Below are 20,450 nucleotides of genomic sequence, written 5' to 3'. Positions count from 1 at the left end.
TTTTTTCTATACCTATTGCAATGATGTTTCAATTTATGTAACTAAAATGGGGCCCAGGCTGCTGCGCTCCTAAAAAAACAACAGCGCACGTAGATTATAAGTACAGCCACGGTCACGGCTATTTGTTGCCCTTGAGATAGGCAATATAAATTGAACGTGTAACTCCGGTTGCCTAACCGAGAGGCGACAGATGCCGTGACCGTGGCTACACATGCGATAAGCCGCGTACTTCAACTATCGGGCAGTAGAAATGATTTTTTCTTTCATTATATAGCTCAGATTCAATGAAATGTTCAATTACTTGATCGAGCTCCGATCTTCAAGATAGCTACAGATTTACTTGTGCATTTGCAAATGCACTCACGTAACTGTTCTAAATTTGTGGGGCCGGATAATATTAGATATCGTATCTAGATCTGTATGTGCGTCACGCAGTAATCATTATTGAATTCAAAGTTCCAAAGTTCAATTAATTATCTTCTGCACGGGTATAAATTCGCTATGTAATTTGTTTTTTTTCTGAAAATGTTACGATCTGTTAACAAAGACAAAATGTGATAGATATTACATTGCCATAGAAGAGATCACTGTAAAAATATCCCTTATTATATTTTACTCTCACATTCTGCATATAAGATACATTCTTGCAAATCTATAATATTAAGTATACTATTGAAAAACAGGGTCAATTTCACCCCTTTGATTTTCCATACATTCGTATAAATTCTTCATAAAATTGCAGAGTGTAATCGATTGTCTTTTATACCTATACATTTTACTCCCTATCAACTAATTAGTCCTGCTATCGTGTACCGTTTTACATTTGGAAGACATCAGAACGTTGCACATTTACTTATACAGATAGCCTGGAAACCAAAATTACCCGACTAGTTTTCGGATATATGAAAAATTTTGTCCGACGACGTTTTGCACTGAGTTTTGTGGGCCTGATTATCATCGCCTGAAGGACACTCCAAGGAGCAGTCAGCACTCGAGGTGTCCGAATCCCTGTTTCTCCGCTGGCAGGAGTTATAATTTTCGTTTAAAGCACAGAGATTCGGCGTGCTTGCAGCTGTCTGGGCAATGATTATCTGAGCAGTTGGAACGCTGCCGATGGTTTTCCTCCGATTGGTCGGCTCGCCTGTATCGTCAACGACAGATTTCCACCGAACACCCTTTTTCTTACCGCTCCCCATCGACTTGTGCCGTCGAACAAGATACTTGGGAGAGTTATGCGTTCGCAAAGGAGGCCGCGAGCGCGTGTTGTGTTGGCAAAAGTTTTTGCGACGTACGCACGAATGTTTTTGACACGTTTCCAAACGGTTCTCATCATGAGCACTATCCCAACTGCAGTTGGTACTATTTTCCTCCCTCTTCTTGTAGCTACTAGGCGACAATCGCTCTTGGGAAAACGCCGTGTTAACAATGCCCTGCACACCGCATTGCACGGCGTTCCGAACTTGTTCAACGGGCACAGATTGCTCGCCCCCGTTATAATGGGGGCACTGCTTCACCTTGAGAGAACTTTTTCTCTGTGGAGTATAATTAACGTCTATGGTCTCTGTCGCAGGCACGGGCATTGCGGAAAGCTGCATGTCTCCGGCATTTTGTGCGTTGTACCGCGCAATGTTCGTGGCGCTTGGCCACGGTTGGAGATTCGCGGTGACCTTTCCAGTGCCAAAAAACGATTTTTTCGCCGCCTGAGGCGTAACGTTGTAGAGGGACTTTGACGCGAGCTTTTTCACAGCATCTGCTATCGTTCGGTGTTCTCTTTCCGATTCGATCGAAGCCTCACCAAACTGGATAATGGTTTCAGAAAGGTTTCGAGGTAATCGCGGAGTAGCTGGAGGGGACTCGCTGATCTGGCTGAAACAAACGAAATTAACTTACTAACGATCATGACTCCAGATATTCAATTTGCCTTATTTCTCTCTTTGTATTCGACGTTCTTATTTAAGCTTAGGTATGGAAACTGCATAACTGTTTCTAATCAGCTTCAACCTTACCGCCTGTTATTGAGTGGACTATCAGTCGCATGAGTAGCTAGGCTCGCTGATGACGCACGCGGCGTTGGTAACGTCGCTCCGGTCTCTTCAAGTTCTTCGGAAATGTCGGGTAAAAACATGGTTTGTTTTTCTTCCGGTACCCTAGACACGCGCATGGTTTAAATATTGTAAAATTTGAAGGTAAGAAAGTCTATCGGACTCTAAAGAGCCTAAGTGTGAAAGTCGAAAATATTCAATAGAGTGCCATAATTTTTGCTCAATTGTTGATGAATAATTCACAATAGAAGTGGGGGACTTACGTCATATTGGCAACACTTCCACGGTACGTTTTCTTCTTATAAGGAACCGATGCTTCAGTGTACGGAAGCGTCAAGTCCTCGGTGTCGAAGTAAATATCTTTAACTAGCGGTGGACATCTCATCATCAAAGTATCAACACCCAAATAGGATACCTGCGAAAAAGTAATCGTTTGCTAATTTATCACTCTGGCAAAATGTCCAACTTTCGACGTATGTTTGAAATATCGAGATTTACAAATTGTGTAGATCAGTGTCCAATTGCAATACTTTGTTTGACTACCCGTCAGTTACCTTTGTATGCCTGTCGATCAGCCAGTTCAACTCAAAGTCCTCATCATCATCTCCGAATGGATTGATCAGTTGCTCGGCAACCTATAAAAAATCGTAGCTCAACTGATCTGCAGCTTACTGTACGGCAGAAAGTATTTGAATTCGGTCTGATATTGGTCAAAAAGCTGTGAAGTACCTTGAGCAATCCCATGAAGAAGAAGAACTGCAAAATCGTGAAAAGTGGCAGGTAGATGTCGACTTGCATTTGGAACGGCTTTTTAGCTCCTTCTATGTACTGACGACCAACGAGAGCAATTGCGAAGAAGCTGTACGTCGCCAAAGTAACGACTTGGGTGTACACCAATGGAATCGACACCCAGTCGTAGCTCCATAGAAGACCGCATTTGGACCGAAATTCGTTAAATTCCTGTGTCGATAAGAAAACCGGATGTAAGATCTACGCTTTGTGAATCTACTTGAACGTGCAAGCGGGGACTTTAAATTTGATCGAAAAATACATATGGCTTTTACTGAATCACAATGGTCTACTAGTCTCGGTGTAATTATTAAATTTGGAATGCTTTTTAGTATTAGGTTTATCAGATTTACATCTGCACTGTTTTATCCATGATTAACTTGTTGAAGCAAAACTCGCTTCATATTAATTGATTATTGCCCAAAGGAGAAGGTTTGCTACGAACCTCCATTATTATCTTCAGCCCCTGCGAATCCGTCAACCGTTGGCTATGACGTGCTTCCTTTAGTAAATTGATAAACCACGTGCATGGTATCCAGTAAGTGTTGAACTCCACACTGGGTACGGATTGGAACAGCTCTAGTTCCAAAGCAGTCATAAAACCTGTTGAGCAAACACGACCGCGGCTGAATAAATTCGCAACAAATTCGAATCAAAGCCACTTCAAAGATGAGCCGTTTTGCATGGACAATGATAGAAAATAGCACAAAAGTATAGTTGGTTCGTTCCTATTCATAGTTCAGACGACGGCGGCACATATAGTTCATTGAAGAATGTAGACGTAGCCAATAGACGGTCCAACTATACTTTTTCCTTAGTGACTCAGCTTGTACTCTCAGATATCTCGTAAAGTCGAATTCTTACCAACAGGTGCCAGACGGCTGTGAATCGGCTTTCGCAACATGCTTGAATTTTTCTCACCTGAATCGACGACGTGGTCGAGGGTTGGAAAACGCCTTTTAACAGCTGAGCTGATTGAACGGAGGACCAGAATCAAGGAGAGATTTAGGTACCGCATTAAGGACCTCCTCAGTACACGTCCATACTCGTCATTACCAGTCACATAAAGCGCCACGGAATGCATCACTCTTAAACGTGATGAATATGGCTTTAATGCATGCTATGCGGAGCAATGCAAATCGGATTGTGAAACTTGATCACGCTTATTCTCTTAAACTCACTTATCAGGCCAAGGTATGGCCATGTATTGTTCCCACCACCGACCAGCCACGTATGATACGTAAAATCCGAGCACAAAACTCAGAGGAATCAAGCTGATGAAAGTGTCACAGTATACCACGATCTGTTCAAAATCTCTGAAAGAAATAGTTTTACATACGTGTTCATCTATCGAATCTTAAAAACTCCACTGTGAACCTCCTTAGAGGTGAAAGACATTTGTGACACTGGAAAAGTACTATAAACGAACCTTTTTTGGGTGGCGGTAAATACGTTGCGGTAAAGGGTTGAAAGAATGGCGAAGAGTACCAGGAAGAGTAGAAGTTCCCTGTAGATCAGTTTGTACAGTGATCCACGCCACATAAGCAGCAGCCTGGTGAAACCCCCGCTAGTTGAGCTTGCAACTTCATATTGATACGAGACCGTCATTATGCAATGCCAACTTCACTTGCTACCCCGTTTCAGATTGTCTTTGTCCTCGCAACCTTGAACATCTTTTTCGTAACGCTTTTGCTCATTTCGCACGTCCCAGGATGAACATAACTCACTGGATCAGGGGATGGTTGACAAATATGTAGTCGAAGCAATGGATCGCCCCGTATAATCGCCGCGTCTTTTCCACATCATCACAAACCATTCGCAGTCACGTCGATGTGCAGAGTTTTGCGCCCTGAATATTCGAGGCCTCATTTTACATGCTAACAGCAATTGACATTGTTTCTCTTGCGGTTTCGATCTGCGACCTTTTTTCAGAACACATCGCTTTTGAAATCGTGATGGTATAGGCACACGATAAAACTGATATATGACCCTGAAAAATTCACAACGATTTAATGGGAATGTCCCAGGGTGAGAGGGCAAGGCAATACCAAGAGCTTGCGAGGTACGACGAACTTGCTCTTGGAAAAGCGCTAGGCCGTCCTTAACAAACTCAAGGGAAAAAACCGGGCGTGTCATGCACTCTGAATATTTTCGCTTTTAAAATACCGCTCATACTGCAGCAGCAATCTTTGCCGGAAATAACCGCTGAAGGATTGTAGTACATACATCAGGACAGTAGGTGCGTTTGGGTCGGGGAAGAATCCACGTTCATTTCCATCCAAGATGCGCATTGCCCTCTGTAGTTATTTTCGCAACATTTATTGCTTTGTCCGATTTATCAAACGTGTTCATTTCTACTGCGTGACAAATTGCTACTCAAATTTGGGGAGGTATGCATGTTGAACCGATGCCTAAAGTAGAGATGAAAGAAATGATCTGCAACTAGCTGCAGAAAGTTGTGATGAGGACGGATTCGCGATGTAACGACGTTGTTAATAAGATCGTTCGCCAATCTTGTATTTTGTAAACGATCCTAGTCGTTTCCCTGCAGTTTCCGGTCAACCTCATGTGTTATTACAAAATAAACACGAAAACGGATCATTAAAAAGTCTTACGACATGCACTGAATCCATAAAAGCAAAACGATCGGCGTTATGAATCGTGCATGCGAAGTCGGATTACGATCGTGTTTTAAATTCAATAACTAATCGTCGTTCTGTTTATGTAATAACCAAACCACGTTGGAATTGACGCGATGCCATAGGGTGATCTATGAAAACGCGAATTTCGCTTCATTACAGCTAACTCCAATTGTTTCGAGTATCTACAGCTGGAACAGAGAGCACCAGATCAAACACTCAAAGTATAGACGCTTGACATTTATGGCGGGTGATTTGAATCGTACGCGGTTAAAGACTGAAAATATAATTCGGATGCTTCCCGCCTTTGTTGACCAAGTCGATCAATCGTGTGGCTTATGAGAGTGGAGGTCATTCTGTTCTCTTTGAGACACGCCGTAGAGCCTCGCAGCGTGGGAATCGCGCCAGTATGCAGCCAGGCGGTAAATATAGCTGTGTCCAAAAATGATTTCGCCTGAGAAAATAGTTTTATATTAGATTTCCGGGGCTGTCCAATCGCGTTTACCCGGCTTGCTCGTTTCAATCATGAGATAATGATATCGCGCTACCTTTTCTCCAATACAGGCGAATGATTCTTGCGCCGTTTGATCGCCGCAGAACATCGAAACTGTTCATTAAGTTCTAACTTTGATCAGGCATGGAGCAAACGAGCAAAAAGATGAAAAATTAGCTATTACTGGTTCGTCAAAAAATCATAAAATTATAATGTTTCATTTAGTTTGAAGTTGAAGAGATATTACGCCTCGACCTCCGTCAATTCTGTATAGCGACTGTTCGTATTTTAATGTAGGTATATTTCTTCGAGCAAAACCGTAGAGTCCAAAATCTGAATACGAGAATAGAAATAAAATAATAATAATAATAAGAGTAATGACATGCCGCGAAAAATGCTCGGAGCGTTGACTTACCCTCATTGGTCATTGCACCGAGTGATTGACCCAGTGAAGAATGTGTTAACAGGATATTGTTATGCATTTTTTCACTCTTATATAAATATTTGCTTCTTTTAGAGCCACCGAGAATGCCGGGTTTGTAAACATTCCTGGATAAATATGACTACACAGGCAATATCGGCTTGGAATGCTTGCACCGTGATTAACCGCATGCAGAGCATTAAATTCATGGCACCGCGTGACGAACACGTCACGTACCTAACGGAAGATAACTAATACGATCAGAATCATGCGTCTGAAACGAATTTATGGAAATTAATAAATCACGATAGATTCCCAATTTTGTTTTCATCGTTTCGTAACGAGTTTAAAAGAATTTCGATGGAGAAAACCATCGGCTTCGGACAGTGTAACACTTGCTAACACTCGATCTATAGAATACAGATGGTTGAGTTAGTTCCCTCCATTCGTTTCTTGGCGAACGTCAGCGGAAAGCTTTTTGGAAAATTGTTAGCTCGTACAAGTTGACGACAAACTGATTTCATCTCACACGACACGTTGAAGGCGGCATAAGTAGGTGCACCGGTTATGCGCTATTCCGCAACCGCCGCGGAGGAGAATTTTCAGCCACAGAGTGCTGTGCAGTCGAGTATCAAGGTGGAACGAGAGTGTTTACGAGCATTCTTAAACGTTCCTTAACGGTAAGTGATCAGAAATAAAATGATAAAATGCACGTTTGCAATTTTTGTTATTTTATACCTCGAAGCACAGTTCCCAAAACGATGAAACCACTTGATCAAACAGTATGGTCACAAGGTTTTGATAAGATCATCAAGGACCTGCATGGATCGGATAATTTGCAGTGTATCATGTTTACGTTTATCAACGCGGATTAATTAGACGAGCGATTGAAACAATATGAAGCAATTATTTCAGCAAATATTTCATGTTCTTTTTTCAAGGAACAAACAAGCCCCAGCAATAACCTCGATGAACATCATGAAATTGTTTATAGGTATACGGAGAGCAACGAAGCAGGTGACATGCCCTTCAGAAAACTTATAAAACCGTCTACCGTTGGCCTATTTTCGGTCTCCTGTTGGCGAATTTTATTTTTGTTATTCCTTTTTGCGCGGTGCTTCTAAAGTATATAGCGTTAGACGATCTCGGGCGTATCTTAAGTATCTTACGTATCGTATGATTAAAACGGCCGTTGAATTACCTTCGAAAAATCTCGGGTCTACTTCACTCTGTCATTGTAGCGGGTCGTTCCGCGTCATTGGAATGGTCCCAAAGATTCGCCAACTAATTTCTAGAAATTACGAAGAGTAATCTATAAGAGCGCTCATGCTTTACATCTCGACTGCATCCACTTGTAGCGTGCTTTTCTTTTGTTTTTATTTTTTTGTTTGTTAAGTGTACGAATCAGAGCAAACACTGATTAGCCGTTGTCAATCACGAGCACAGTGTTTTAATTTGGTTTATTTTTTCATGTTTGTGGTACAAAGGAGCTTGAAGGCACATCCAAAAATTGAAGAATTTTCATTCGCAACGCAGGATGTGCGCTGTTTAGTATGTCGAAACAGATAAATTCACCAGACAAATTATTGGGAAATAAAATGTCACTGGTTTAGAACTAACAAGTTTTTATCACTATATCCACCACGGAGTGTTAGGGTACAATTTCGAAAATTGTTTTTACAATGCAGACCAGCAAAGCACACAGGTGTGTTTCCATCGGGCGTTACTCGCTTACTGGTGCGAACTGGCATCACAAAACTGGCCGGCAGCCACTCGTCTGTGCATCGTGGCAATAATTAACATTGAGGCTAGTCGATCTTGATTCGATGGCAGTTTCCCAAAATCTAAAAGGGTCGAATGTCAAGCTCAATGCCTGCATACTCGGTAATGCTTGACACAGGCTGCGACGTTGTCCAGTTCTCTTCATCCTTTAGGAAATCTGGATAATCTGCACTGTATCGTTTACCTGGAAAAATACTGCACTCAAATATTTTCAGCAGAGGTATTTGGAAATAGTGAATAACGTGTAGTGTGGCCAAAAATGACCCGGCCAAAGGACAGACGGAAGCAAAATAAATTTGTTTATTTTTTAATAAGACTACCTAGAGTGGTTCGAAAATTACCTCCCCCTCTTTTTTCAATTTCTTGACATTAGATGAACTCTATCGAAGCCATTTTTCCTAAGATGACGCTGTATTATCCAAGCAGATGTGGTACAATAGCGAAATATTGTCTGGCCTGCGGGGATTAATATCAGCTACTTTCCCTCATATATGCCCATGGTTAATGTTTTGCAAGACCATCGTTTTTTTATCTTCAATTAAAGAGATTGAACAAGTTAGTAGTTATGAAGCATAAAAATGAAATCGTCAACTTCTAAAACAGTTGAAAAATTTATTCTTACTACCAACTTATGGGTAATTTATTTTTTCGCATAAATAATTCGTACGCATGTTATCTTACCTTTCGGTAAACGTGACATTCCTCGTGAGGTAATAAACAATCTTATCGTTAGTCGCATGCGAGAGGAGATAATATGAAATAGGGACGTACAATTGGTCAGTAACCAATATAAAAGCATTCCATTTTCTTGTGTAAGATTGAAACACAGGTCTCTGTTATATTGTACTGCAGATGTTAAAAATATCTCCTGCACCATTGACTCTGAAAACTGATAGTGACAATTAATATACTTAAAACTTTTTTAAAGTCTATAAACGTATCGTAATTCTTCTCATTTATCTCTATATATGACATTGTATATTTCTATTCACAAATGTGAATGCTGCCACATAAATGCCCAAAAAAAAACTCAAAATAAAAATCTGCAGAATTTCCCAAGTAACGCTTTGATTCAAAATGTACTCCGCAAAATTATAATTTAAATAGTTCGTAAGTATACGATAGAGCGAATATCGCGGCAGTGTTGCTTTATTGAATAATAAAACTGCCAGCGATAAAGACTTTCCTTACCATAAATTAAATTCGACCCAATTCCTTGCAACTTGGTCCGCCACGATACGAGTGACCTTAGTCCGATTTCAATGGTCATCCATAGCATTTCGCTCAAATACATCTTGTTCCGGCCATAGATGAATTACATAAATATACACTTTGTTGTTTGTATAAAGAAAAACGACGAAGAAATTATAGACAGCAAAGCGGAATGTAATAGCAAGTCGTAACTACATTTTTCAGTCATATGTATACGTTAATCTTCTAAAGTTCACCAACAATTATCTAATTAGACAATGACCCGATACCATTAGTCGATTTATTCATTAGTGCATTCTTACTACCCTCCGTAAGTTGCAAGTGATGCAACAGAGTATGCAATAAGGTATATTTTTAATTCGAGGACAATTACATAATATATCGTCAATTTCGTACGCGCCTCTATTCGTATTGTCTTCCTTCGGAGTTTGGTGATCGTGTTCGTTGACTGAAAACAGTTAATTAAAATTTGTGACTTAGGGGATTGCGTGTTAAACAGCTCCCGATGATAAAGAAACTACCGGGTCGCCTCTTTTCTTTCTTCTATCAATGTCATGTTTAATTATTCAAAGTTTAAATAACGCTTCATACGGTGAACGCGAAGCACTAAATCGCAATTCTTCAAATTACCCGCCAAACGAATCGGACTTTGCATGCCATCTTTAAATCTTTGATCAATGGTTGAGTCGAGTCGCCTCCACGGTCTTACGACCATAGACTCTATAACTCTATGATATCCACAGCTGAGTCCGCTGAGTCAGTTCAGTCGGTTCAAAAGACAAAAAACCGAAAACTTAGATATTTTGGGATTCGGGATTTGAAAGAAATTCAGCAACTGAGCAGTTAAACAAGCGTGACACGCAAACCTTTCATCAAAATTCACGCGATATTAATCTTCTACTCAGGCGCGTCAGTAAAATTCCATAAAAACTACCAAATCATAACCTATAAATTGTTGTCTTGCCTATATGTTATTTACTCGGAATCAACATTTATTCAAATAGTTGAGAGTTATTTTTACGATATGTAAATAGAGAATCAGTTCTAACAAATAAATATAGAAACAAAATTTAGGGACCTGAGCAAAAATGGAACAAAATATAAAGAACAATTTTGGAGACTCAACACGTACATGAATCTCCAATTCTGAAATCGGTTATATTTCAGGTATAATGGAGGTGGACAGGTCAATACTGCTGCAAAAGCAGGTCCGTGACAATTCCTCCGATCTGCAGAGCGAATTTTACGACATGAAAAACTGGGAAGAACAAATGAAGCGTAAAGACTCTGAGCTTTTGCATGCATCGGGGGATCGGGTATATTTTTCTGAATTACTATTTCATTATTATTACAAGGTTATGTCGTTTGAGTTAAGGAGGAATCAATTAGTTTTTTAATTCAACCGCGCTTGCTATTTTGGCTGAAAGGTACTTCCGCCAATCAGAAGCCGTAAAAAGAGCGCTGCCAAACAAGTTAAGCCAAAGACAACAGAGAATGAGGCAAATAGGAAACGGATCAAGTCGTCAGATTACACTTCGTGGGATAAATTTGATGTGGTAAATGTCACAAGTTTAAAGTTGAAAATTTTTAATCAAAGCACTAGCTTCGCATTGTCTGTAGATCAATTTTGAGCTCTTTTACCTTGAATTTGCTGACGTTCCAGGACAAAGCCTGTGAAGAATTGGATAGGCAGGAAGAACACGAATCATCAGACGAGGAATTGTCCAAAGAAGAACTTGAAAAAAATCACAATCAAGCAGTAGCTCATAAAGAGAAAGGGAACGTTTTTGTCAAAAAACAACAGTGGAGCCAAGCGGTTCAGTCTTACGATGAAGCAATTAAAGTATTTCCCTACGATGCTGTGTTCTACGCTAATCGAGCACTCTGCCATCTCAAGATGGACAAGTGAGTTCTCTGTGCTCAAAGTGCAAAACTCTGGATTGCTTGCGATTTTCAGTTGTGGACGATTTATTCGAGTAGCGTAATAAGCTGGCATTTGATATCTTCGATAACAAGAGAAATTTGTTTTCTACTAGTTTATATTCGGCAGAAGCTGACTGCACAGCAGCTATTCAACTCGATGAACTTTACGTAAAAGCCTATCATCGACGAGCTACTGCGAGAAAAGAACTGAAGCAATATAAAGAGGCAATGGAGGATTTAGAAAAAGTGTTGAAACTGGATCCATCAAACAAGGATGCCAGCAAAATGTTGACATTAGTGAAAAAAAAAATCGAAAGCTCAAAGGTGAGGTGAAAAATGACCGAAAATTTAACGTTTTGATTTGCAATTGTCTATGGGTGTATTGGAAATTCGTAAAATGTGAAACAGTCCGCATAAAAATCTTATATTTTTAGCCCTTACTTGTATCACAATCTGATCTTACTGATGATACACCAATTGAAAAGAAAATTGGGGAAAAACTATGTGGTGGTCCTGTTAAAAAGCCTCAGAATATAGAGCCCACATCTTCAGTAGTTCCAAAACCAAAAATTCCCTGTTGGTCATTGGGAGAAGGAGAAGATGTCGCTATTATACAACCGGTCATGAAACCTCCTCACCAGAGATCTAAAGTAGGTGCTGGGACAAGTAACAACAAAGCCATTTGATTTGTCGATACTCGTAATTCCCAATAAATATCTACTAAATTAAATGAAACGAGAAATTGTTAAGTTAAAATTTTCAGAAACCGCTACGAAGAATAGAAGTTAAAGAAACAGAATCCAGGAACAGCAATATAGAAGGTACCGTCAAGAAAATAGAGCCACTGATAAGTGAAGTAATTCCAGTGCAAGAAGTTGAGCACGATAAAGTTAGACCAACAAATCTCGAGCACGTTGAATTACCACCTGTGCCAAGAACTACGGTACAATTTTTCATGAATTGGAAAAAAAATAAGGACCCGGAATTTCGCTTCCTCTACTTGGAGGTAACGTTTGACGATAATTCTACAAGATTTAGCAGTCCGAATGATCAATTCGACACATTGTTACTTATTTTTTATATTCTTTTAGCAAATGCCTGTAGATACAATACACAAGTTATTTAAAGACTCTATGGAACCGGATACATTCAGTGAGATATTAACAATTTTGTCAACTGAATTTATAAACAGAAAAAAGCCACTATTTCGATATCTCGAAGACCTTGCACAAGTAAAGCGATTCGGTGCTCTTACTATGTTCATGTCTACTGCTGATAAAAATGGTAAGATGTTTGTAAGCAGCTACACATTACGGAAATGATTGTTCTCTATATACAATAATCTTTTACAGCTTTGAAAACGATTTTCAAATACTGTGAAGTGTCTGAACATAAATCGCAGGATGAACTTGCATCTCTACAAAAGAAGTATGAAGTTTAAAGAAAACCACGGTATGCTTGATTTGGCACAGCAGCTAGTTTATGAGGTGTTAAATCGCCAGTAAAATAGCTATTGTAGATGAAAATTTCACATAAATTTAAGAAAAAAGAAGTCGACACTTGTGTTTGTAAATCTTTACATTTTGAGTTATCATATTCCAAGATCTTGTGAGAATTGATTCATTATCCGTTCCGAACAAAATAAAAAAGGATCTTAATTTTACGACTCAAGATCTTACTCTTTAGCCTAATAGCTGTTGATAACGAATCTGATTGTACACATCTTCCAATATCTGACTTTTTTTTTTGGCAATTCAGCATTATACGTCATAACGTTTCTTTTGGTAAATAAAAGTGATCCTTTCGAAGAAAAAATTTGTGTTGCTCTGTTTTTCCTCTTACATCGACTTATTAAAAACAAGAAAACCGGATTGACCGGAATGAGCTCGTTTTTGCCGTAGATCATGCTGGCCAGTCGTCTATAAATAAGCCCAACGCAAGTCAAGTTTCAAACAATCGTGGGTAACGCGCTACGCGTGGCACATGCGCAGGATTTGGCGTGTGCGAGGGACTCTGCATCGTTTCTACGCGGCCGTAATAAACCGCAACAGAGATTGTCGAGCTGTCGAAGCCCGACTTGAGATGCGGTATTAGTCGAACCGAGCTGATCGCGGTGGTCGAGATAATTATTTATAACGATACAAAATACTCACTAGGCATATTCTGCGTATCGAACACGGACGTCGGTAAGTCAGCGCCCTGTAGACTTGGCGCATTTGACATACGTATGATTCGACAGCTTCGACAGTCAGCTGTAAATCCCAATCCTGCATTATAAAGTGGTCCGATCCTCGTGTCGTCTTCACCATAGTATAAGTATGTAAGGTGTGTTCTTGCGCATCCACAGCCGCTTCGTCCGCACATAACGTCATTACATTTAACTATCATTGTCGTGACGTCACGTGGGGGGCTTGTCACGTGACTTTGCTACTCCGCATCTTCGTTTAGAGCATAAAGTATATTCTTACACTATGGTCTGCACTACAGCTGTGAGAACGCGGTGCGCTGTAAATCTTCGATCACACGGCACATGGGACGAAAAATTTTGTTCATGAACCGAGGACCTGGCGAGCGGAATTGGTACTAAACGCTCGATGTTCCACGGATGGAGGTTCTTTTGAAAAGCATTGACAATTTCATCAATTTTTCTTTTCCAGATAGATGTCTCGAGCCAAATGGCAAGTTCGACAATGTTAAAATACGTCGCGGCGCTCGACGTTGGGACGACGACTGTTCGATGTCACATCATAGACAAGAATGTGAGAACCATTGGTGCTGCATCGGAAAAGGTTTGATCTATTACAATACATCTAGATGAATTAAAAGTATTAAACCCAACACGGAATTAGCTTCACATTTCTGTGCAGGATCGCGATATATCTAATTGTTTATATAGTTACGTAAGTGCAGCACTCGAATCTTGGGTGATAAGTTATTACATCTACACAGAGATCCATCAATTATCTAGATCTGGCAATATCTGTGCCTGATATCAGAACAGTGACCTAAATAATAATTTTCATTATTCATAATTCATAACAGTGCGTATAATAAATGCTAAAGTTCCTTTCAATTTATTCTGTTACATTTTTCGGTGTAAAAATCGACAAATTTGCTACGGAAATAAGCAATAATATCACTCTAAAGGTGAAATTCGTTACACGTATATCGCAATTATACACAACGCGCATTTCAGTTGCAAAAAAGACTTATTCGTACTTTCGAATACCATTGTTTCGTGATTATTGCGACGGAATTCACTACTGCTGTATTTTAATTAACCGCATCGACAAAATAGCCTCTTTTTGTACGCTATAACTGGAGCGGTAAATACGTATTCAGATCAAAAGTTGCATGAATATAAACAATCTGTTTTCAACGGCCGCATTCTTTACAAATGTCTTCTAGTGAAAATATATAGTAACGTTTATTTAGATTCAAGCTATACGTAATTACTTTTAAACTGCCAAGCCTCGGTTCGCGATCAGACGGTATATATAATAATTATAGTAATTGATTATATAATACTGAAATTATATACAAATGTATAAGCTGCCAGATTTTAGTATGCAACACAGGTGGATCAGAATAGTTCTGCAAATATTTCTGCACCTTATTCAGTGTTTACTGAATTTTTCGTGACTCCTTTGTCAGCGTAAGCTGAGAAGAACGAGCGTCGTTACTGAGAATCTATGTCCCACGAGAATAACATACATTTACTTGATCGTTGTAGAGAACTAAATTCAAAGCACCTTGTGTCCAACATTTCTGTTGACTTTGCTGCGAAACTGATTAAGTATACATACACACGGTTCATATTACAACGTCAACTTTATATACTGCAATAAAACTTGGAGGCTTCTATTCAGAATATATTAGAGTGTCAATAGATGGTGACTGTAAAGTAAATAAACTGCTTTTGACCATTGCAACTTTCGGCCGATTCTCGCTAGTCCGCAATAATTGTATCTGTTTGAAGAAAAAATTAGTTTCTTGTAACCATCAAAGCTGCACGTCTGAATTGAAATAAATAAACAAAACAACACAGAAAAGAATCCGGAATAATATAACGTGGATGAATGGACTGCCGTTATCAAACCTTGCACTCATTGTCAGCGTTGATGTAATCATATACCACGATAGAAAGACGGATGAATGTATGACTGGCACAGACGCTTTTATTAGTAGCGATGTGGGCGCGAGATCCATGTAGTACTGTTAGATATATTTTACAGTTAACGGTCTCACAATCAATGTGCTTGACATTAAAGCGTAGTGGCTGAAGCTGCGAACACGCTGTTCGTACGAATACTTTTGTACAGCGCGCCTAACTCGATGCAAGCTATGTTTAATTATTATATCCATACTTGATTATTCAGCGCAAATCTATAATTCAAGCAAATGTTCTCAGTAACGTGCTTTAATATTATAGGAATCTACGGTTAGATATCAGTCAAATACTTGTCGGAACTTTAAGAACACTTTGTTTACATGAGAAAGTAGGATGTAAGAATGTTGAGTTGTTATGGTTACGACAAGTTTTCGGATTTCGAAATTACATTTAGATGATTATGCAAAGTACCGCTGCATTAAACTTAATCGTAAAACTTTTTTCAGGTGGAAATAATATATCCGAAACCCGGATATGTAGAAATCGACCCGGACCGATTATGGGAGACTATAATTCGAGTGATGAAAGATGCTTTGCAAGGTGTTTTTTTCTAATTTTTTTACTGTCGATCGGTTCAACAGACTTTAAAATGAAACACTTGGCGGAACATTTATTATACCAATAAAATTTTTTCACTACAGATGCAAACTTGGAAGCTAATCAGATAACCTGCATTGGTATATCGACACAGCGAGGCAGCTTCACAACATGGAATCGCGAGACAGGGAAACATTATCACAAGTACGTTGTGATCTTCAAAATTTTTATAATTCTTTTACAAACTGGCCTTGTTCTCGAATAAAATTCCTACTCTACTGAATTTACCTGTTATTAAAAATCCGATGCAGTTTCATCACCTGGAAGGACTTGCGAGCAGACCAAATGGTGAAGGATTGGAACTCTTCTTTAACAATGAAGGGGTTGCGTTCCGGTGCACATTTTCTCTACATGATTTCTGGGAGTAAACGTTTCCTAGCTGGCAGCGTCTTGAAGCTAATGAATACTCAGGTACATATATACAATATTAGTACGCTCGGATGGACGGGATATATGAGTAAGTACGTTATACCAATCTCGATTTTTTCAGTATTATCGACTCACGTAACGCAGCGTACTTACAAAGATCTCACGTTTTCGGCATAAAAACAAATTACGTAACCCCAAGTGGTTTTACCGTTAATTAAATTAAAATGATCCGCATAAAATCACTCAGCAGATTTCAAGAAACTTGTATAATCTAATCCTCAGATACGTAAATTTGAATACTACTGCCGGACAGTATTTGGCGAATTAATATTAAGTTTTTTTAACGCAAGGTTATTCTCGACGTAAATGATACGTGAAAATGTCACGTCCGCTTGCTTTGATTAGTATTCCAATGAATATAAATATAAATTTGACATTGAAATCATACCTATTCTCTGTGTAGAATATAAATTCTCGTTAGTCCCGCCAACGACAGTTTTGTACAATGTATTTATCTTATAAAAGTGGAATCTCTGATCGGCACACGACGTTAACTACATCAGCATTTCCGAAGCAATTTTAAGCTGAGTTTGGGATACTATATTCATAAATGTATTTCATGATATACCTATAATTACCTTTCATTGTTAGACGACGTTGCGGTTGACTTGGGCGTTACACAATGTGCCTGGTCTGAAGGAAGCTGCGATGGGAGGCAAAGCGGTGTTCGGAGGAGTAGATTGCTGGCTTCTCTACAAATTTACAGGTTGGCATACTTATAATCGTTATTACCAATATATCAGTGATCCTGAATCGCTACATGAACGTATTGTCAAGATCTGATTCGATCTCCTTGGAGCGTGGAATAATTCTACCCCACTGCGACTCAAATTGCAAAACAAATAAAATAGTTCATTTTCGAGCTCACTACTCACGAATGTAAAATATAATTCAGGTAAACATATAACCGACGCATCCAGCGCTTCCGCCACCGGACTCTTCGATCCTTTTACGATGCAATGGGCAGGCTGGGCTATAAAGATGTTCAAACTGCCCCGACACATGTTCCCCGAGGTAGTCGACACCGCTGGGAATTTCGGTAACGTCCCAAAGAATTTGTTCGGGGCTGAAATACCAATTCGTTGCTCGGTAAGTACATCTTCGAGGAAATAACACTGTTTTTGGATAAAGCGTTCGAATAGCTGCACTTCGTTGCAGAGTATGAGAAACGCTTTCAATCTCATTGTAAATGATTTGACACGTGATCAATCATCACTTTCTGATTTTGTTTTAATTCGTGTAATTTGAAACATGCGGTCAGCGGCATATTTTTCTTATGGGTATATCTAGATAAGTTTTAATGAATTCATTTGATAGTAATTTTCAATTCACGTTTCGCAGATGGCAGATCAGGCAGCTTCCTTGTTTGGATCGACCAGTTTTCAGCCAGGGGATTTGAAGATCACCTTGGGAACGGGGACCTTCGTGAATGTTAACACAGGCACTAATCCTCACGCCTCTTTGACTGGTGAAAACTTTATGCCACGTTTTTCCCGTTCCTATTTTAACGTCGATACTTACAACTATTCAAATTTATGCAGGACTCTATCCGCTCGTGGGCTGGCGATTAGGAGCAGAAACGATCTACGTGGTCGAAGGTGCATCGAACGACACGGGTTCCCTTATCGAATGGGCCAAGTCCATTGGTGAGTGAAGATTAACCATTTAAATGCATCGATAACTTACTGTCTGTTTCAATATTTGCATCCAATTTTCCGATAGGTGCATTAATTGCAGATGTAATTATGCGACTTGATTGCGTAAACGAATTGAGAAAATGTGCGTTACATGTCTTCTGAGATAGTCAATCTGATCAAACTTTATAAGAGGACAGTATACTTGTATACGAATTGTCGTACAATCTTGAAATTTACAGGAATAATTAACGAGCCTGAGGAAACGTCTGATCTAGCAAAATCCGTCAAAGACTCCGATGGAGTTTATTTTATCCCCGCGTTTAGCGGATTGCAAGTGAGTCCTAAATTTTTATTTCACATCCGCGTTATAATACAAGCATCGTTGCAATTCGTACGTCGACAATGGCAATTCACTAATTACTGCTGTTGCTGACGTAGATTATACCTGTTCTAATTGAAATACTTAATAAATGAATAATCTATTTCCTGCATCGACAGGCACCGATCAATGATCACACAGCGGCCGCGGGTTTCCTCGCAGTGAAGCCTACGTCTAGCAAGGCGCATCTAGTTCGCTCGATCCTGGAAAGTATTGTATTCAGGATACTTCTGATATACGAGTCTCTCCAGCAGGAAACAGAATTTACATATCACAGGATAAGGTGCGTATAATTGACCACGCCGTAATTACATGGCACAAAGTCAATTTGGATTATGTTAACCAATATTTTTGCAAAAAGCATTATATTTTGAATCTATACGATATATTGCATAAACACGAAATAACTTGTGATAATTTTGAATCATCAGAGTTGACGGTGGCGTCTCGAAAAACGATTTCATGATGCAGCTACTTGCTGACGTGACTGGTTTGCAAGTCGAACGCGCCATAAGCAGCGAAATGTCTATTTTAGGCGTTGCATTTTTGGCTGGGTTATCCTTTGGTAAGTCGTTCCTCTGTTAAAATAGCACAATCATCAAACACCGTTACTGTGGGTTGCGATTCTACGTAATGAACGTCAAAAATGCGAGCGCATGACCGTTCTAAATTTTTATAAATTGGGGTTCAAGCAACATCTGATACGTGTTACATAGAACTGTATGCGATATAAGCTTCTAATTCACTTGTGTATGCGTAGGTGTGTGGAATAGCAGAGAAGAATTACTTCAACTTCGTGAAGTGGAGAAAGTGTTCAGTCCAAAACGCGAAAGGCAACAGGATTATCAGGCAATAGTAGAACTATGGCAGAAAGCAGTCGAACGGTTCAAGGATTGGTATTGATACTAATAAAAAAAATTAGATAAAGTTTTCATATCGTTCCTCATCAAAGCGTGACCTTCTATCACATCTGCAACTGAACCTGGCAAAAATGTTTTACAGCGAAAAATCTAAAAGTAGAGAGTAAATGTACGTACCAAAATGTTGTTTCTGCCTGTGAACGACGATCAGATGTATTTATAACTATGATTGAAGCTGTTCAAAAATATGCGAGAACTAAATATTTTTATCGAATTGTGTTCGGCGCAAGCAGCTCTTTGTACATATTATATAGTAATTAAGAATCGGCACGTAGTAGTCGTGACGTTTATATTTTTTGCGTATAAGTCTATGTCGTTCTGCGCTAACCAATCCAATTGACCTTAAATTAAATATTTATATATTAGAATGACCGGTTAGCTTTTGAATAGCTCATATGAAAATCGCTGCAATAAAAAACCTTGACTAAAAGTCTGAAACATAAATCGATTTTTACACACGTCATGCATTTAATATTGCAAACCCAGTTGGCAGCGCTCATTTTGTACAGTGCCTTTTTCAAAATTATAATTAATTTGGAAACGAAAGTATTATGCATATGATGATATACATGTATCATGTATGCACATACGTAGGTATATGATAGATATACATGTTATTGTTTTTTGTTCTTCTGAAAACTGATATCATACATGTACAGATATTTTTTTCGTATAACAAATGAATAAATCGTTATATTTTATAACCATATACGTCTGATCTCTGAATGGCCCTCCAAAAAACACGTCTCGCTTAACTATTATAGGTTTTATTTACCGATGAATAGCGTTTCTAAATTTTCGTTGATTTTGTGTAATAATTCACCAATCCATGTTTGTTCCCGAACCAGCTGAGTGACTTGCAGTAGAAGCAAAAGGCTGAATAGATTCGGGTTCTTGTCCTATATCAAGGCTTTTAATTATTCTACTTAACCTTCGGGTTCTTGTCCTATATCAAGGCTTTTAATTATTCTACTTAACCTTAGTCGAATCTGTCAACAATTTTTTTTGAGGCAGTT

General features: G+C 39.1%; 3 protein-coding genes and 1 long non-coding RNA gene across 30 annotated transcripts in view; 3 read left to right on the top strand and 1 right to left on the bottom strand.

The window, feature by feature from the left end:
- Positions 1-584: 584 nt before the first annotated feature.
- Positions 585-20,450, bottom strand: part of LOC124210823 (bestrophin-4) — a 38,169-nt gene continuing 18,303 nt past the window's right edge. Inside the window, exons 1-18 of one of the 21 annotated variants that reach the window (XM_069133042.1) lie at positions 17,374-17,514; positions 17,077-17,190; positions 13,455-13,553; positions 9,358-9,460; positions 8,848-9,055; positions 8,508-8,698; positions 7,586-8,350; positions 5,058-7,459; positions 4,559-4,821; positions 4,261-4,495; positions 4,013-4,147; positions 3,753-3,919; positions 3,277-3,434; positions 2,772-3,002; positions 2,597-2,677; positions 2,306-2,457; positions 2,007-2,147; positions 585-1,866 (exon numbers count right to left, since the gene is read on the bottom strand). In XM_069133042.1, the coding sequence (XP_068989143.1) occupies positions 888-1,866; positions 2,007-2,147; positions 2,306-2,457; positions 2,597-2,677; positions 2,772-3,002; positions 3,277-3,434; positions 3,753-3,919; positions 4,013-4,147; positions 4,261-4,439 (2,223 nt within the window). In that variant the 5' untranslated portion in view covers positions 4,440-4,495; positions 4,559-4,821; positions 5,058-7,459; ... (5 more) ...; positions 17,077-17,190; positions 17,374-17,514 and the 3' untranslated portion in view covers positions 585-887. Of the gene's footprint in view, positions 1,867-2,006; positions 2,148-2,305; positions 2,458-2,596; positions 2,678-2,771; positions 3,003-3,276; positions 3,435-3,752; positions 3,940-4,012; positions 4,150-4,260; positions 4,822-5,057; positions 7,460-7,585; positions 8,362-8,486; positions 8,699-8,847; positions 9,056-9,357; positions 9,461-13,454; positions 13,554-16,297; positions 16,678-17,076; positions 17,191-17,373; positions 17,515-20,450 lie in introns of those variants that run through there. The other 20 variants (XM_069133040.1, XM_069133039.1, XM_069133035.1 and 17 more) reach the window with 20 other exon arrangements.
- LOC124210839 (uncharacterized) lies at positions 2,042-4,110 on the top strand. The gene is made up of 3 exons (XR_006881317.2): positions 2,042-2,186; positions 2,291-3,134; positions 3,702-4,110. It is a non-coding gene; the product is annotated as an uncharacterized lncRNA (long non-coding RNA).
- On the top strand, positions 10,118-13,110 carry spag (RNA polymerase II-associated protein spaghetti). Of its 2 annotated transcripts, none has more exons than XM_046609265.2 (9): positions 10,118-10,283; positions 10,546-10,694; positions 10,806-10,934; positions 11,042-11,283; positions 11,415-11,625; positions 11,736-11,951; positions 12,065-12,307; positions 12,393-12,585; positions 12,654-13,110. In XM_046609265.2, exons 2-9 carry the CDS (start codon positions 10,551-10,553, stop codon positions 12,740-12,742), a joined length of 1,467 nt encoding a protein of 488 aa, XP_046465221.1. In that variant the 5' UTR covers positions 10,118-10,283; positions 10,546-10,550; the 3' UTR covers positions 12,743-13,110. The 2 variants fall into 2 exon arrangements, with proteins under 2 accessions (XP_046465221.1, XP_046465220.1); XM_046609264.2 differs by having other exon boundaries at positions 10,118-10,287.
- LOC124210829 (glycerol kinase 5) lies at positions 13,249-20,143 on the top strand. 6 transcript variants are annotated; one of them, XM_069133052.1, is made up of 14 exons: positions 13,250-13,487; positions 13,789-13,881; positions 13,959-14,090; positions 15,919-16,012; positions 16,114-16,213; positions 16,321-16,480; positions 17,090-17,204; positions 17,394-17,587; positions 17,840-17,966; positions 18,040-18,144; positions 18,375-18,469; positions 18,634-18,797; positions 18,946-19,079; positions 19,275-20,143. In XM_069133052.1, exons 3-14 carry the CDS (start codon positions 13,977-13,979, stop codon positions 19,415-19,417), a joined length of 1,545 nt encoding a protein of 514 aa, XP_068989153.1. In that variant the 5' UTR covers positions 13,250-13,487; positions 13,789-13,881; positions 13,959-13,976; the 3' UTR covers positions 19,418-20,143. The 6 variants fall into 6 exon arrangements, with proteins under 6 accessions (XP_046465218.1, XP_068989153.1, XP_046465213.1 ...); XM_046609257.2 differs by having other exon boundaries at positions 13,250-13,626; XM_046609258.2 differs by lacking the exon at positions 13,789-13,881.

Source organism: Neodiprion pinetum, chromosome 1 (genome assembly GCF_021155775.2).
Source record: "Neodiprion pinetum isolate iyNeoPine1 chromosome 1, iyNeoPine1.2, whole genome shotgun sequence".
NCBI lineage: Eukaryota > Metazoa > Arthropoda > Insecta > Hymenoptera > Diprionidae > Neodiprion > Neodiprion pinetum.
This window is presented reverse-complemented; position numbering and strand designations above follow the sequence as displayed.

Bases quoted from the DNA above. Each gene is read 5' to 3' on its own strand.
- spag (XM_046609265.2), top strand. From the start codon at position 10,551: ATGGAGGTGGACAGGTCAATACTGCTGCAAAAGCAGGTCCGTGACAAT. The intron at 11,626-11,735 runs GTGAGGTGAAAA...TTATATTTTTAG, and splicing joins AAAAAATCGAAAGCTCAAAG to CCCTTACTTGTATCACAATC. The intron at 12,586-12,653 runs GTAAGATGTTTG...AATCTTTTACAG, and splicing joins GTCTACTGCTGATAAAAATG to CTTTGAAAACGATTTTCAAA.
- LOC124210829 (XM_046609258.2), top strand. From the start codon at position 13,977: ATGGCAAGTTCGACAATGTTAAAATACGTCGCGGCGCTCGACGTTGGG. The intron at 16,214-16,320 runs GTACGTTGTGAT...AATCCGATGCAG, and splicing joins ACAGGGAAACATTATCACAA to TTTCATCACCTGGAAGGACT. The intron at 18,145-18,374 runs GTGAGTGAAGAT...TGAAATTTACAG, and splicing joins CGAATGGGCCAAGTCCATTG to GAATAATTAACGAGCCTGAG.